This window comes from Cyprinus carpio, chromosome B3 (genome assembly GCF_018340385.1).
Source record: "Cyprinus carpio isolate SPL01 chromosome B3, ASM1834038v1, whole genome shotgun sequence".
NCBI classification, from domain to species: domain Eukaryota; kingdom Metazoa; phylum Chordata; class Actinopteri; order Cypriniformes; family Cyprinidae; genus Cyprinus; species Cyprinus carpio.
This window is the reverse complement of record NC_056599.1, coordinates 18,691,786-18,705,714: the sequence shown is the minus strand read 5'-3', so window position 1 is coordinate 18,705,714 and position 13,929 is coordinate 18,691,786. Positions and strand designations below refer to the sequence as shown.

General features: G+C 35.4%; 1 protein-coding gene across 5 annotated transcripts; it reads left to right on the top strand.

Moving 5' to 3' along the window:
• The first annotated feature begins 4,885 nt into the window (after window positions 1–4,885).
• On the top strand, window positions 4,886–10,518 carry LOC109083251 (AN1-type zinc finger protein 2A-like). 5 transcript variants are annotated; one of them, XM_042720086.1, is made up of 10 exons: window positions 4,886–5,046; window positions 5,568–5,653; window positions 6,873–6,967; window positions 7,075–7,206; window positions 7,294–7,445; window positions 7,527–7,649; window positions 8,791–8,875; window positions 8,955–9,031; window positions 9,227–9,366; window positions 10,176–10,518. In XM_042720086.1, the coding sequence occupies exons 2-10, from the start codon at window positions 5,599–5,601 to the stop codon at window positions 10,217–10,219; spliced, it is 903 nt and encodes a 300-aa protein (XP_042576020.1). In that variant the 5' UTR covers window positions 4,886–5,046; window positions 5,568–5,598; the 3' UTR covers window positions 10,220–10,518. The 5 variants fall into 5 exon arrangements, with proteins under 5 accessions (XP_042576020.1, XP_042576019.1, XP_042576017.1 ...); XM_042720085.1 differs by having other exon boundaries at window positions 5,556–5,653; XM_042720083.1 differs by having other exon boundaries at window positions 4,887–5,046; window positions 5,539–5,653.
• Window positions 10,519–13,929: the final 3,411 nt, after the last annotated feature.

Sequence of the window (13,929 nt, the reverse complement as noted above, 5' to 3'; positions counted from 1 at the left end):
GCTATCAGTACAACTTTATACAGTCAGGACAACAAGGACCACCTATAAGAATTTTCATATATAATATTTGCATCGTGTCCCTCTGAATCTCACACCTGTGAGCCTTTGAGGATTTTCAGTGCTGGGTGCTTAAAAAGTGTAGTCACATTTCAGCAGGAAAGCCCCGCAGTTTAGAAGGTGTGAATGTGCGTACGAGGCACGGTATGTCAAACACATCTATAAAAAAAGTGAAATGCTTTGCAAGTACTGGACACCTGGGAAATTTGTGACACCGCTGACAGGGTGAGTGAGAAATGGTGATGAGCGGCCCCTAAACAAAAGCGTTTATGATGCTATTTGACAGACACTGTCACCGCACAGAGAAACGGAGGGTGACCCAGGGAGACATTTTGGCAGAGAGCCATCGCACATTTGCAGGCCTAAACGTTTAGCTCTCGCGAAGACGGGATAATAAGCGGATATGAAATTATTACAATCATTTTACTATTCAAGCAGACAGAGTTTCGGCAACGTAAAGGAATCCCGATGATGAAGCAGGTGTTCTCTGAGAGGTGCCATCTGGCAGCAAAATTAGCAGCTTATGAGCCAGGTGCTCTTGTACCAGGGAAGAATCTGAGATGAGCTCAAAAGCGATCTTTTACACGGGCCTCCAGGAGCATGACTGAGCACTGTTGCATAATAAGAGGCGACGACTGCTTGGTCTTTGTTTTGAATTATTTAAAAGCGTTTGTGCGTGTTGTGTAAACCTACTCTGCAAATATAAGTAGTTCAGATCTTTAAACTGGATCACTGCTTGAGTGATCAATACACTAATTAACCTGTTAGAGATTATCAAGGGTTTCAGAATCCATGTGTTTTCACAGCCTGAACATTAGCTGTTAATCTTTCTGACTACATTCATTAGTCATGTTAATTTTATGTATAGATGCTTCACCTTAATGTCCTGTTATTATTTAGTCACCCAAATGTTTTGAAGAATATTGGACCCCACTGACTTTAATGATATGAAAACAAAACAACCGGGAGACATTCTTCAAGTCTTCTTCTTTCGTGTTTAACAGAAAAATAAAGGTCAAATAGGTTTGGATCATGATGGTGAGTAAATGATGAGAGAATTTATAGTTTTGGGTCGAACATGGATAAAAATAGCATGGCGTGTCAGTGTGTAATTCTAGGTTATTGCAAATCTTCCATAAGAGACAACACTTGTGGAAATAAGAGGATATTTTTACTGATGCCATAGAACAGAGGTGCCTGAAATTTATAATATGAAAGACCAAAAATCAAACTTTATTGAGGGGCGTAAGCCAAAAGTAAATGTTGCATCATATCCAACTATATTACTTTATATTAAAATGTAAAAAACACAAAAAATAAAGTAAATGACAGCTTATTTTAATTAAGTTTTTAATCAAATTGACTTATTTTGATACAAAAATTAATAAAACTAAAAAATAAATGGAAACAAATTAATATGACAATATGATAGTGTTATATAAAATATAATTACATTAATCATTAACTATTAGATTGGAATAATCAATCTATTGGATTAGATTAGATTAATTAGGCTATTAGATTAACACTAAAAGCAAAATCATCTTTGAAATAAATAAATAAATAAATAAGAATTCATCCTGACTGACTGTAAAGCGTTCATGGGATAAGTTATCAAAAGGCAAACAAGCCTTTTAGTGCATGATACAAAGCAAATGTGGTAAAACTTTGTATTGATGCTCTCAAGCTGATGACACACAGGGCAACTTTTTGAGCAATGTTGCTGAGCAATGCTGCCGTCAACAGGCAACCAGGTGAGACACAGAGCCAACCAAAACTCTGAAGTATCCAGACAGAAATGTGTTGCTCGTTCTCAGTGGGAAAGTGTCCAAGCAACATTGCTCAAAAAGTTGCCCTGTGTATCATCAGCCTCAGGGTTATAGATGCAGACATCGAACAAAATGCCAAATCTTGCATATCAGATCATAAAACATGCCCTTATTTAATTGAATGATCTCTGTTCATGGATACAGAGATAATTCATTTAGAAGAACACAAACTCTGATACTGACAATTTTACCGCCGGCCTTTCTATAGCATAAATTGATAGTAACATTGAAACCATATTATGTATATACTGACTGGCACATTTGTAATGAAAAATATAAGTATTTGATGTATTACATTTCTAGGCTCGCTCAAATAGAAAAGGATACGACATTACTGCCACCTTGTGGTGAAACTATACAGGCAAAGCGCAATTATTGCAGTGTGTGATGTTTCATTAAAAGAACTCAGAACTCATTATTTTCTTTTAGGATCAAAGCTGTTCTCAAGAGCAAATACTGTCATAGCTAATGTCTCTTTTACACTTGTCCTTATTGACTTTCCTGATGGTAATTTGCCTGTACCTTCACTTTTGTTACAGGAAGCATTAGAACAAACCGATCAGCAGCAGACACAGTCACTTTTTCTAACACCTCTTCTCCATGCTGTCAAAATGCTGACAGGCGATCCCAGTCCTCCTCTGGTGTGATGTATTATCTGGCAAGAGTCAAAAACACAGCCCTCATTGGTCCTATGAGATACAGCCACAATGTTCCAGAGTCATTTGTGACATTTACCTTTCCAGCACTGGGGACTGGACACAGTAATCTACATTTGCAAGATTAGCCCCAGACTGATCATTTCTCATTTATTGTAATTACTTCACAACATTTTTGTGAACAGATTAGGATATATATATATATATATATATATATATATATATATATATATATATATATATATATATATATATATATATATATATATATATATAGAGCCTATCTGATCCATGCTTTGCTATTTATTGATGTTAACAGTACATTTATGATTAAAATATGATATCTGAATGAAATTATAGGAACATTACATGATCAATTTGGTATTTGTAATACATTTGTAGTTGTTAAGCATTATTGTTTCATATATGATCGATTCCTGTTTATTGTTAGTTATACTCTTTTATATTAAATAGAAAATATCCTCAAGAAAAAAAAATACAAATTAATTATCATGTCGCATTAAAACAAATATTTGAGATCTCTATGGTAGTGATTTGTACTTAAACTGAAACAACAACAACAACAACAACAACAACAACAACAAAAAAAAAAAAAAAAAAAAAAAAAAAAAAGAATCACTGCCTCTGGTGGTATTTTCTGGAAATCTCCAGCAATAACGTGATTACGTCAGACAGAGCGTAACGTGGCAAAGGCTGTCTGAAGCTAGAGATAAGAAACTCTTAACCAGCAGTACCGGAAGCACAATTTTGCCAAGATGCTTTTAACTTGTACAAGTCCCTTAAACAGTTATTGCTAATATGCGTTCATCTTTTCCCTTAGTAGGCTATAATAGCGCAGATTAGTTATTTGTGCCCAAAATGAAACAATCCTTATGTACTTATATATTCTTTGCAGAAGGACATATGCCTGGCACATTTGGCACATCTGGCACAAGAGAAACAAATACCCATCGATGCATTTATTTTCTATTTAAAATAAGGATGGCAAATTACCACAGGTCGCTAATGAAAAACAATGTGGTGAATATATTGCATTCAACATTGCCATGTAACAACAGCACTGCAGTGTTTTTATGTATGGCAACATCAATAAAGGTCTGTCTGAGGCAACTTGTTTGTAGTGACTTGTTGACCGAGACTTAATTTACCCATTTCTTAATTTACGCACGTTTCATTGTGTTGCGTAATGACGTTTTGAGGAGGAAGTGTAGTAGAAAAAAAGCATAAAACTTACGTGATAACGTTCCGCTTGCCGCTGTGGGACACCCTGCCATAAACGGCTGAAAACAATTTACAAACCTCGAGCAGTGTTGCCAACTAATTTTCAAGGAAAGTTGCTAAAGGAAGGTCACATTTTTGCTAAAAAGTTGCTAAATGATGTTGTGATGTCATTGCACGATGATGTCATTACGTAATCATGACGCAAAATTGTGTCACTGAATCAAATCTCAGCAAAAAAATAAAATAAATAATAATAATAATAATAAAATTATAATTGTTAATTTGTTCATAAAATAATATAAATGCATAATATAATGTTAATATAAATAAATATTTTAATACAACACTGAGTTATTGCCCAGCAAACACAGAACGTTCCCCTAACGTTCCCGTATGGTTCCCATTTGGTTATTTTTTTGGGAACTAAACAAGAACGTTCCCAGAACGTAAAATTGTTAGCTGGGGAACACCAGTAAATTAGTAAAACTACACATTCTGAACAGTTATAGTTTTAAGCAGTGTGTTAGTAGTTGGTTCGTGTGCTACACTCTGTAAAAATAAGGCACAGACTAATGTTAATATGAAGGAACTTACCAAACTGATTTTTCACTTTTTATTATTTATTTATTTCTACCTGCATTTTAAATTACGCATTGTATTTTGTGTTTTCAGGTTGCAGGGTTACAACTGATAATGGATATGTCCTGGAAAATTACTAGCACCTTTTCCATGTTTCTAGATATTTTTCTTACAGTGTACTAACTGATCAACTATCACAGGTACAAGCTAACAAGGTGTATCATAAATGGACAATTATCCAGTTATTATCATTATTATTAAACTGAACAATCGCAACTAAAGTAATGTGTGTACTGCTAGGCATATCTATGGTTTCCTCTTTTTGTGTAATTTATTAGAAAAAAAAAAAAACATTTAAGAAAATAAATTTTGCCTTCTTATTGAGTCAAAAGTTGCTAAAAGGTAAATAGCTAAATTTGTTGCTAGTTGCTTTTGGAAGAAAAAGTTTGCTAGGGTAGTCCGAAATTTAGCAACAAAATTGCCAAGTTGGCAACACTGTGAGTACTTCTATTTTGAAAACAGTGTCTCCTGTAGCAGATTCACACTTCCAGCGATGACATCTCAAAAAACCGCAGACGGCTACAAAACCCCAAACACACAAACACAGAGTCTGAACCTCGTCGAAGCGAAACGCTTTAGACATCTATCCGGGACCAATATTAGAGGATTTGCGCACAATTTCGGTAAGATAACGTTACACATTTACTGTTTTGTCAGTTAAATACCTCGGTTAAAATGTTCGTTCTTAACGCAAAACAAACGAGAACTAGTCATTCCTGGTTTCTATATATGTTTTTTTAAATCGCTCAATTTGGGCTTAATTCATTAAGGGGCGTTTTATTTAGCCTCTTTCGGTTGGGTCTTTTATTAAATAATGTTAGCGCATTATCAGGTTTATTGTATCGCATCTAAATGACAACTTAAGAGCTCGTTTATCGTTTGCTCTCCCTGACATTAGCGTTAAGTTCGCTGTGTTATTGAGATGCTCCTGTATTACTCTGTGTGGTCCATCATTAGTAGTGAAGCCGCGTCCAGATACACAACAGTTACGTAACAGCGTCAGCTTATAGTAAACAGTATCACCTCCACTCTTGACCTGTAGGCCTTCCGCATTGTGTTGAACTGTGTTTTTACTCATAAGGTGGATTCATGATGTTTGATTGATTTGACATCAGGCCACTCTGTCGCTCAGAGGTGTTCACAGTCCAGCAGCTGAGCTCTTTCACCGCTGTGCCATGGAGTTTCCAGATCTCGGGGAGCACTGCTCAGAGAAGAGCTGCAAACGTCTCGGTATGTAGAGTATATTTTCTATTGGCTCGGTCAGACTTCAGTTCATATTTTTAATGTGCCCGGCAACATTTTCAGTGGCCTCCAAAAAGATTGTTTTAACAATGTGTAAAAGTTTGGGGGTTTCAGATTTATTTTGTTATTTGATTTAGTTATTTTTTTAACTTTTGAAAGAAATTAATAAATTTATTTGGGCATAACAAATACAATTATTCATAAGTGACAGTAAAGACATTTATAATGTTACAAGAGATTTCTATATCTGTTTTTTTTTACATTAAAAGAATCCTAGAAAAAAAATGTATCTTGGTTTCCACAATAATCTTACTTACTTACGTGTAAGAACCATAACCATATAACCGTTTTTACTGTATTTTGTGATCGAATGAATGCAACCGTAGTGAGCATAAAATGTTAAGTTTTTTTTTTTTAAACATAAAGTCCTACCAACCAACTTTTAAATGGTAGTGTACATTTGAATATTCCAGGACAAAATATGTCATCTAATATTTCTTTTTCCAAAACTTACTTTATATATATTTTATATATTAGCTTTTACTTGTGTGATAGTAGTTGAAATTATAGCTATAATGTAAGTCCAAGACAGATATGTAAAAAAAATAAAGATGATGATAATAATAATAATAATAATAATAATAATAATAATAATAATAATAATAATAATGTATTGCAAACTGCTTGTCCTTCTATCAGAATAAACCAGTCTGGCTGATAATACAGCACTATCCTGCTCATTACACAGCTGCCAATTAAATAAATAATTAAATAAGAATGAATATTAAGTTTTTCTGGATGAGCGGTCAGTTATACAGTATAGCTCTGGGCATCGGCCATTTTCACAGGTGCTGTGATTGACCGATCAGAATCAAGGACAGCATGTGATGATAACTTACAGTAGACATGGTGCTGAAAATGTAGTGATTTGTTGACCATTTCCAACCTACTTGTTTAAACTAATACTAAGCCTATGACCTAAATCGCTCTCACTTTTTCCACCATTAGCCTTCCTGTACAGCCTGTGAATTATTAATGTTTGTGTATACACATAACCTCAGACTGATCGCATGGTGAATGGCAAATGCATTAAAACTCATTAGGTGTGGCCATCAGCCACTGAAAAACCTATATATCACTAAGCTGAATCACATAGTGAGCATTAGTTGATAGATAACTTTGTTTATTTTTCACTGTCTTACTACAGATTTCCTTCCAATGAAATGTGATGCCTGTGAAGAAATTTTCTGCAAAGACCACATAACTTATGCAAATCACAAGTGCACTTCATTATACAAGAAGGTGGCTATGATTGTGTCTAATGAATAATAATCTTGTCCTGTTGTATATTTTAACCAGTGCTTAAAACACACAGGTTGTGGCTGAAACACGTTTGTTTCCTTGTGCAGGATATCCAGGTTCCTGTATGTCCGTTGTGCAACACCCCCATTCCCGTTAAAAGAGGGGAAATGCCAGACATCAAAGTTGGGGAACATATAGACAGAGACTGCAAATCTGACCCTGCTCAGAGGAAACGAAAGGTAGGCCAGCCACAAAAAGGAAGGAGAGAGAAAATGATGTCTCTGTAAAATGAATAACGAAGGACTCAATTGTTTCTCACCCCGCAGATCTTTACAAATAAATGCTCCAAGGGCGGCTGTAAGCAGAAGGAAATGATCCGGGTGACATGTGACCAGTGCCACTTGAACTACTGTCTCAAACATAGACATCCACTCGACCATGACTGTAAGACTGACGGCAAGCCGGTCTCCAAATCAGGGTTAGTATAGTCGTCTAGCTTTCATACTGCTAAGTTAAATTTTCTGGAGGACGCACTAGTAACGGTGGGTTTGTTTTGCAGGCATGCTGCTTTAATGAGAGTTCAAGCCCCCTCTTCCAGTAACGCTGCGGCATCATCCACCAGGGGGAGCTCTAGGGCCGTGTCTAATGGAGTAACTGGACGCACTAGACCTCAGAGCAGTAGGTAAGCACATCTCGAAAAAGCAGTGCCCTCAGAAGTGTTATGTGATTGTACACTGACAGTCAGAAGTTTGAGGTCAGTATGATTTTTAATGTCTCATACTCATACCAAGGATGTTTTATTTAATCAAAAATACAGTCAAAACTGAAAAAGTGTTACAATTTAAAATAACTTTTATATTTTAAAATGTAATTTATTCCTGTGATGGCAAATATGAATTTTCGGCATTGTTACTCCGCTCTTCAGTGTCACATGATCCTTCAGAAATCATTGCGCCAACATTTATTATTGCTAATATTGAAAGGTTGTGCAGCTACTGAGAAAACATGATACTTTATTCATGATTCTTTGAATTGAAAGTTCAAACGAAAAGCATTTATTTTAAAGGGGTCTCATGATGCGATTTCAAGTTTTCCTTTCTCTTTGGAGTGTTACAAGCTCTTGGTGAACAAAGAAGATCTGTGTTGTTGCAAAGACTAAAGTCTCAAATCCAAAGAGATATTCTTTATAAAAGTTAAGACTTGTCCACGCCCCCCTGAAACGCCTCGTTCTAACATGCCGCCCGCTTCTGCTCACTCAAGCCGGCCGCGGCTCACTCTAGACCCCCAGCTTCTGCTCACTCAAGGCCGCGGTGTGTGGCGCTGTTTCGTTGAGAAAGTGAAACTACTTTGTTTGGCCTTCCAAAAGAGGACACGATTAGAAATCATGTTTATATCACGTTTATAATGGATTTTATGTTTTTGTCTCGTCGCTCTGGCCGGACAAGGCTTCACAATATGATAAGAGGCGTAACATTTCCGTCATAGAGGAGAAACAATAATGTACATTATGTGGAAAATGTTTTTTTTTTTTCATCTTAAACAGCGAAAACATTTCATTACACCAAATACACAAAATAATCTTCTTTTCAGCAGTATCATATGACCCCTTTAAACAGAGGTCTTTTGTAACATTGCAAATGTCTTTACTGTTATCTCTGATTAATTTAATGCATCATTCATGTCTTAATAAAGACATTCATTTTATTGAAAAAATCATACTGATCAAACTTTTGAATTGTAGTGTGTATGTGTGTGTGTATAGAGAGTATATATGTATATTTGAGTGTTTTCTTAGGTACTTCTTCCTCTCTGTTGCCCCTCAGTGCACAAAGGATAAATACTTCTCCGATGGTGTCTCCAACAGCGCAGAATGTAATTCCCCCATCAGCGTCATTTCAAGTCGGGCTGGTGCGTTGTTCATTTAGAGATGGTTTAAAGGTTGACAGTGTGTTTTGAATCTACTCATGACTTGTGTTTTATTTCACAGACGGAGGAACAGGCTCTGCAGAGAGCATTAGAAATGTCACTAGCTGAATCTGATCGGGCAAGCCAACCTACCCTAAGGTATTTCTGACCTCTTTTGCCCTAATAATAAACCATCAGATTTGAAAGTTATTTTCACATTTAGTATTGAAAGTGTTCCATTTAAAAAATAAAATAAAATAAAAAAACACTGGAAAATAGAAGACATGACTTTTTTAACTGATTTCTGTACTGTAGTATTGAAATCTGAAATCTAACTAACTGTGTGCATTTCAGCCCTCAGGAGCAGGAGGATCTGGCCTTAGCTCAGGCTCTCGCTGCCAGTGAAGAGGAATACAGGCGACAGCAGCAGAGACAACAGGTAGCCAGAAACCTTAGCAGTCAGTTGAATACTATGCTAACAGGACCTCATCTAGGTACATAGCCCAAGTGGCATCTGATTATGTCTAAACTTTTTGGCTGCCGGGCACTGTAACATGGTCTGTGTTTTAGTTTTTATTATTATATTTTTTTTAAGTAAATATTATTAAGTATCAACATATGACACATTGTGGGTGATTGGTAACATCTGGGTGTGCATCTGGGAATGCAATAAAATTGCAGTATTTACAGAGAAACTGTTAAATAAACAAGAAATTCTAAGAGAGAAACATGTTTGCCTATCAATTTTAATAATTTGTGGTACGTTACTTGCTGCTTTTTACTTTGACTGTCAAAATTTTTTTAATTTTTGGGGGGTGTGCTATTGAACTGGCCTGGGTTTTGCATGTCTTTTAATTTCAGATGAAAGAGAGGATGATTCCAGAAGCATGGATGTGAACTTTTTATATTACAAGATGTTCTTTTTAAAATGTGAATTTGAATAAACACTTTGCATAATATTTGTACAATTGTCATCTTGTTCATAGTGATGCAACAAGATTAATTTTATACCAAAACACTGAAACTAATGTTTTAGTTAGGCCAAAAACAAAGTTTATTTAATATAATAAATAATTAATCACATTTGTTTAATAACCAACACTGAGTTGTATTTAAACATTTAAATGATTTACCATATTACCAGAGCTAACCAGCCAAACTTCAGTCCTTCATGTAGTTGTTGAAATGACAGCACATTAGTGGTAGACTTCATGCTGGTCGTATCACCATCAGTCAGGTTTTGTCAGTATGTCTGTGAACGATGATTAAATACTTGATCTCTAATTGTCCTCTCAATCCACAGGGAGGAGTTTTCAAAGAGACCAGCTGCTGTCTGTCTTAGTGTGAGGTGACACTGACCAACTGTAATCTGCCTCAATATGCACACAAGCACCAATAATGTACCAGTGAGCTGCACATGTCTAGAGTCCAGCATACGAAGCTTCTACTTCCCAAAATCAACACATCTGATGGCTGTTATGTTGTCGTTGGTTTTCTGTTATGCTTCACTCTGTGGTGTGCTTCTTCTTAGATGGGCAATTGTGCTGTTTTGGCGGGTGGTGCTTCATGTAAATATTTTATATAGCTATCATGTTAAGCTGCCAACCGATGTAGATGTCTTTTGAAATAAATTATTTTAAAGTGTTTATTTCACTCCTGCCTTATTGATCACACCTCTAACCGGAGCTCTCAACATCACACACTTTAGTCTTCATTACTGATTATATTTCAGAAGTGAATGTTATACATAAACAGCGAAGAAGTGTAAAGACAGTGTTTGGGATATTTTTTTGCACACTCTATTACATTAATATAATAAAAAAAAACTGTTTGGGTTTAAAACAAACTCAATGACCACCAATCATTTTTTTAAAGCATTTACCCAGCAGATCATTCAGTAGAACCAGATCTAGTAGATGATTAATGTTTCCAATAAAGATACTGTCAATCTGACATCTGTGCGATGAGTCACAATATGAAATGCTTAGCCTTAGCGATTAATCAGCATTAATATGCATTTTTGTTTTTTAGAGGCTGGTTTGGCAGCACCGCATTAATGTTTTTCCTCACTGTTATTGTGATCTTCAAACATTAAACATAAAATAATAGACTAAGTTTCTTTCTTAAAACCTAGAATCTAGGAAATCACATCCATTATGAAGCCAAAGCGTTCACATGATGATGTAACCGATGCATTAACACTGAAAAGTTAATTGCTATAGCACGTCAGAGCTCCGTGCCTCTTCGTTCAGGGTCATTTTAAAAATTACACCAGACCTCACTTACACAGAGACAATTACAGATAATAACACTAATTCATATTCCAATCACTTTTTTTGTTTTTTCTCTCGTGGTGAATTAGTTTTTGAGCATCATTAAAGACATCTCTGTATTTCTGGTAAACACACTGGAAACTGCATGCCACCACATGTTCGCAGGAGTGAAACAGAGCTAGTTTTGGGACTGCGTTGAGACAGATTGATGACGGTGATGTTGTGGAGATCACAGGCGCAGGTGGGTTTGAGTGAAAGGTGTTGTGTTTCTCTGGGCACAGCATGAATTCAGGCTTGTTCAAATGTGTGCAGTCATTCCTCATCGTGACAGAAGTGCGCTGGGTGCTTTTCATGTCTGTCTGAACAGATTCCCATCACAGAATCCATGAGGCAAAAACACAACTGCATCCTAACTGCACCAGACGCAGTCTGCAGTCGAGCACAGCTGTGACACTGTAAGCATCTGGCAATATTTACAAGCTTTTTCAAACTAAATCGTGTCAGTTCAGCCATAGAGGGAATAGATCTCTGTATTATGGTTTTATCTCGTCTGCTGTACTCGCATTGCAAAATACTGAAGGAACGCTAATGGAATTTCATATTTTGGAAATTACCACAAAGGGATGAATCCACTACGAAACAGAAGGTTTTTTTTTTTTTTTTTTTTTTTTTGAATTAAAAGGAACGGTTCACACAAACATTATTTACGCCCCCTCAGGTCGTTCCAAACCTGTATAAGTTTCTTTCTTATGTTGAACATAGAAGATATTTTGAAGAATTTTGATAATCAAACATTGATTGTCCCCATTGACTTATTACCCCATAGTTTCCCTTTCCCTACTATAGGAAGTCAATGGGACCGACGCTTGCTTGTTTCGTCAAAATATTTGAAAAACTTTAAGAAAAGAAAGATTTGGAACAAAATAAGTAGTGTAGTAAATGATGACAAAATTTTCATTTTTGGGTGAACTATCCCTTTCAGGGTGTTTACACTTGAGGTCTGGTTCAGTTAAACTCTGGCACAGAGTGTGGTTTGTTTGAATAATAATAAACGCTGCCATGCAAACCTTGGTGCACAACAAACAAGTGGATTTTATTTGATTCTCTAAAGAATCTTAAGACAGAAATCTATTTGCATTCCTTTTTTGACTGTCTTATTTATTTACTTATAAATAGAACCAAAGGGGATTTTACAGAAATAGCCTTTCACAGAAATAGCCTTTTGTCCCCTAGTTCCCCGAAAAACTACATACTAGTCTAGTTTTGCTGCAGGGAATTCAGAATTAAATATGCTGATTTGAAGGACCCATATCAGTGGCATAATATCATACAGGCCTCAATCTACAACTTATTAAACATGAAAACAAATCTCGCTGTGCAAGATTTTGTCCAAGGCATCTTTTCACAACTATGAAAGGTTCAAAGTTCCTGTCAAATGAACTATCCTTCAAGGGATTTCACAAAACAACTCTGTTCAGTCTGTTTATATATTCTTAAATGCTTCAATTTGCTTAATACACCTCAACTTGGGATAAATTAATTATCAACACCAATCTCTGGCAAAGACCCCCTAGGATTGCGGGGGCGAGCTTTGCATGGGAAACAATACTCACATTTCATAGAAATTGTAAAAACTCTAATTTTGTTGTTTAAAACAGGTCATTTTTATTGTTATACAGTGCTGGCCAAAATAATGATTAATAATAAATGATTAAACATTAAAACGAATAAAATAAAATACTAAAAATAAAATAAATAAAAGTAAAATATTTTAGCTACCATGCTCTGTAAATTTTTATTAAGGCATATTTTATATAGGTTTATGTAAGTCTGCATAAATAATTTATATTAAAGGGATAATTCACCCAAAAAAGGAAATTTGATGTTTATCTGCATACCCATCCAAGATGTAGGTGACTTTTTTCTTCAGTAGAATACAAACCAAGATTTTTTATATATATATATATTATAATAAATAAAAAGAAAACAGATAGAATAGAAAAGGAATAAAGCAAGCTAGTGTTAGAGGCCTTTTTTTGCTTTTGTTAATTGTATAATAAATAAAAAGAAAACAAATAGATAGAATACAAGAAGATTAGAAAAGCTAGTATTAGTTGTTTTTTTTTTTCATTTATATTGCTATGAGTTCTATTTTAAAGGTGGTGTATGTAAGATTTTGACTCTACTAAAGCATAAAAATACCATAATATGTTTGCAGATATTTAAGAAACATGCTAAGTTAACATACTTGTTTATCTGAAAATGAATGCTACAGTCAGTAATTCTCCTTTGAAAATGTGCGTTCAGGGCCGGAATCTCAGACTTTGTTTTGGTTTGTGAAACACGCCCACTGCTAGTTTATCCAATTGTATTTCGTCACCCCGGGTTGCCAGTTGGTGGAAAACACAGCGTATTTCATTTCATTCATCATCAAGTGCGCTCGTTCCTGTTGGTGAAGTCAATCTGGCAACCTGCGTGTGTCAAGTCTGAGGAGGAGGGGCTGGGTGAAAAAAACCCTCTCCAATATTTTTAATTTTTGACTGCAAAACCTAGTTCAACCACTCTGTGTCAATCCTACTTTCAGCACCTTTAAATAAATGTTATTTTGAACTTTCTATTCATCAAAAAAATATGAAAAATATTTACTATTAAACAAATATTAAGCAGCACAACTGTTTTCCCTATTGTTAATTATAAGAAATATTTCTTAAGCAACAAACCAGCATATCAGAATGATTTCTGAAGGATCATGACACTGAAGACTTTGAGTAATGATGCTGACAA

What these genes read in the sequence shown, in the direction of transcription:
- LOC109083251 (XM_042720086.1), top strand. Translation starts at nt 5,599, where the DNA reads ATGGAGTTTCCAGATCTCGGGGAGCACTGCTCAGAGAAGAGCTGCAAA. An exon ending in CTGCTCAGAGGAAACGAAAG is followed by an intron (nt 7,207 to 7,293) that starts GTAGGCCAGCCA and finishes CTCACCCCGCAG; the next exon opens with ATCTTTACAAATAAATGCTC. An exon ending in AAGCCGGTCTCCAAATCAGG is followed by an intron (nt 7,446 to 7,526) that starts GTTAGTATAGTC and finishes TTTGTTTTGCAG; the next exon opens with GCATGCTGCTTTAATGAGAG.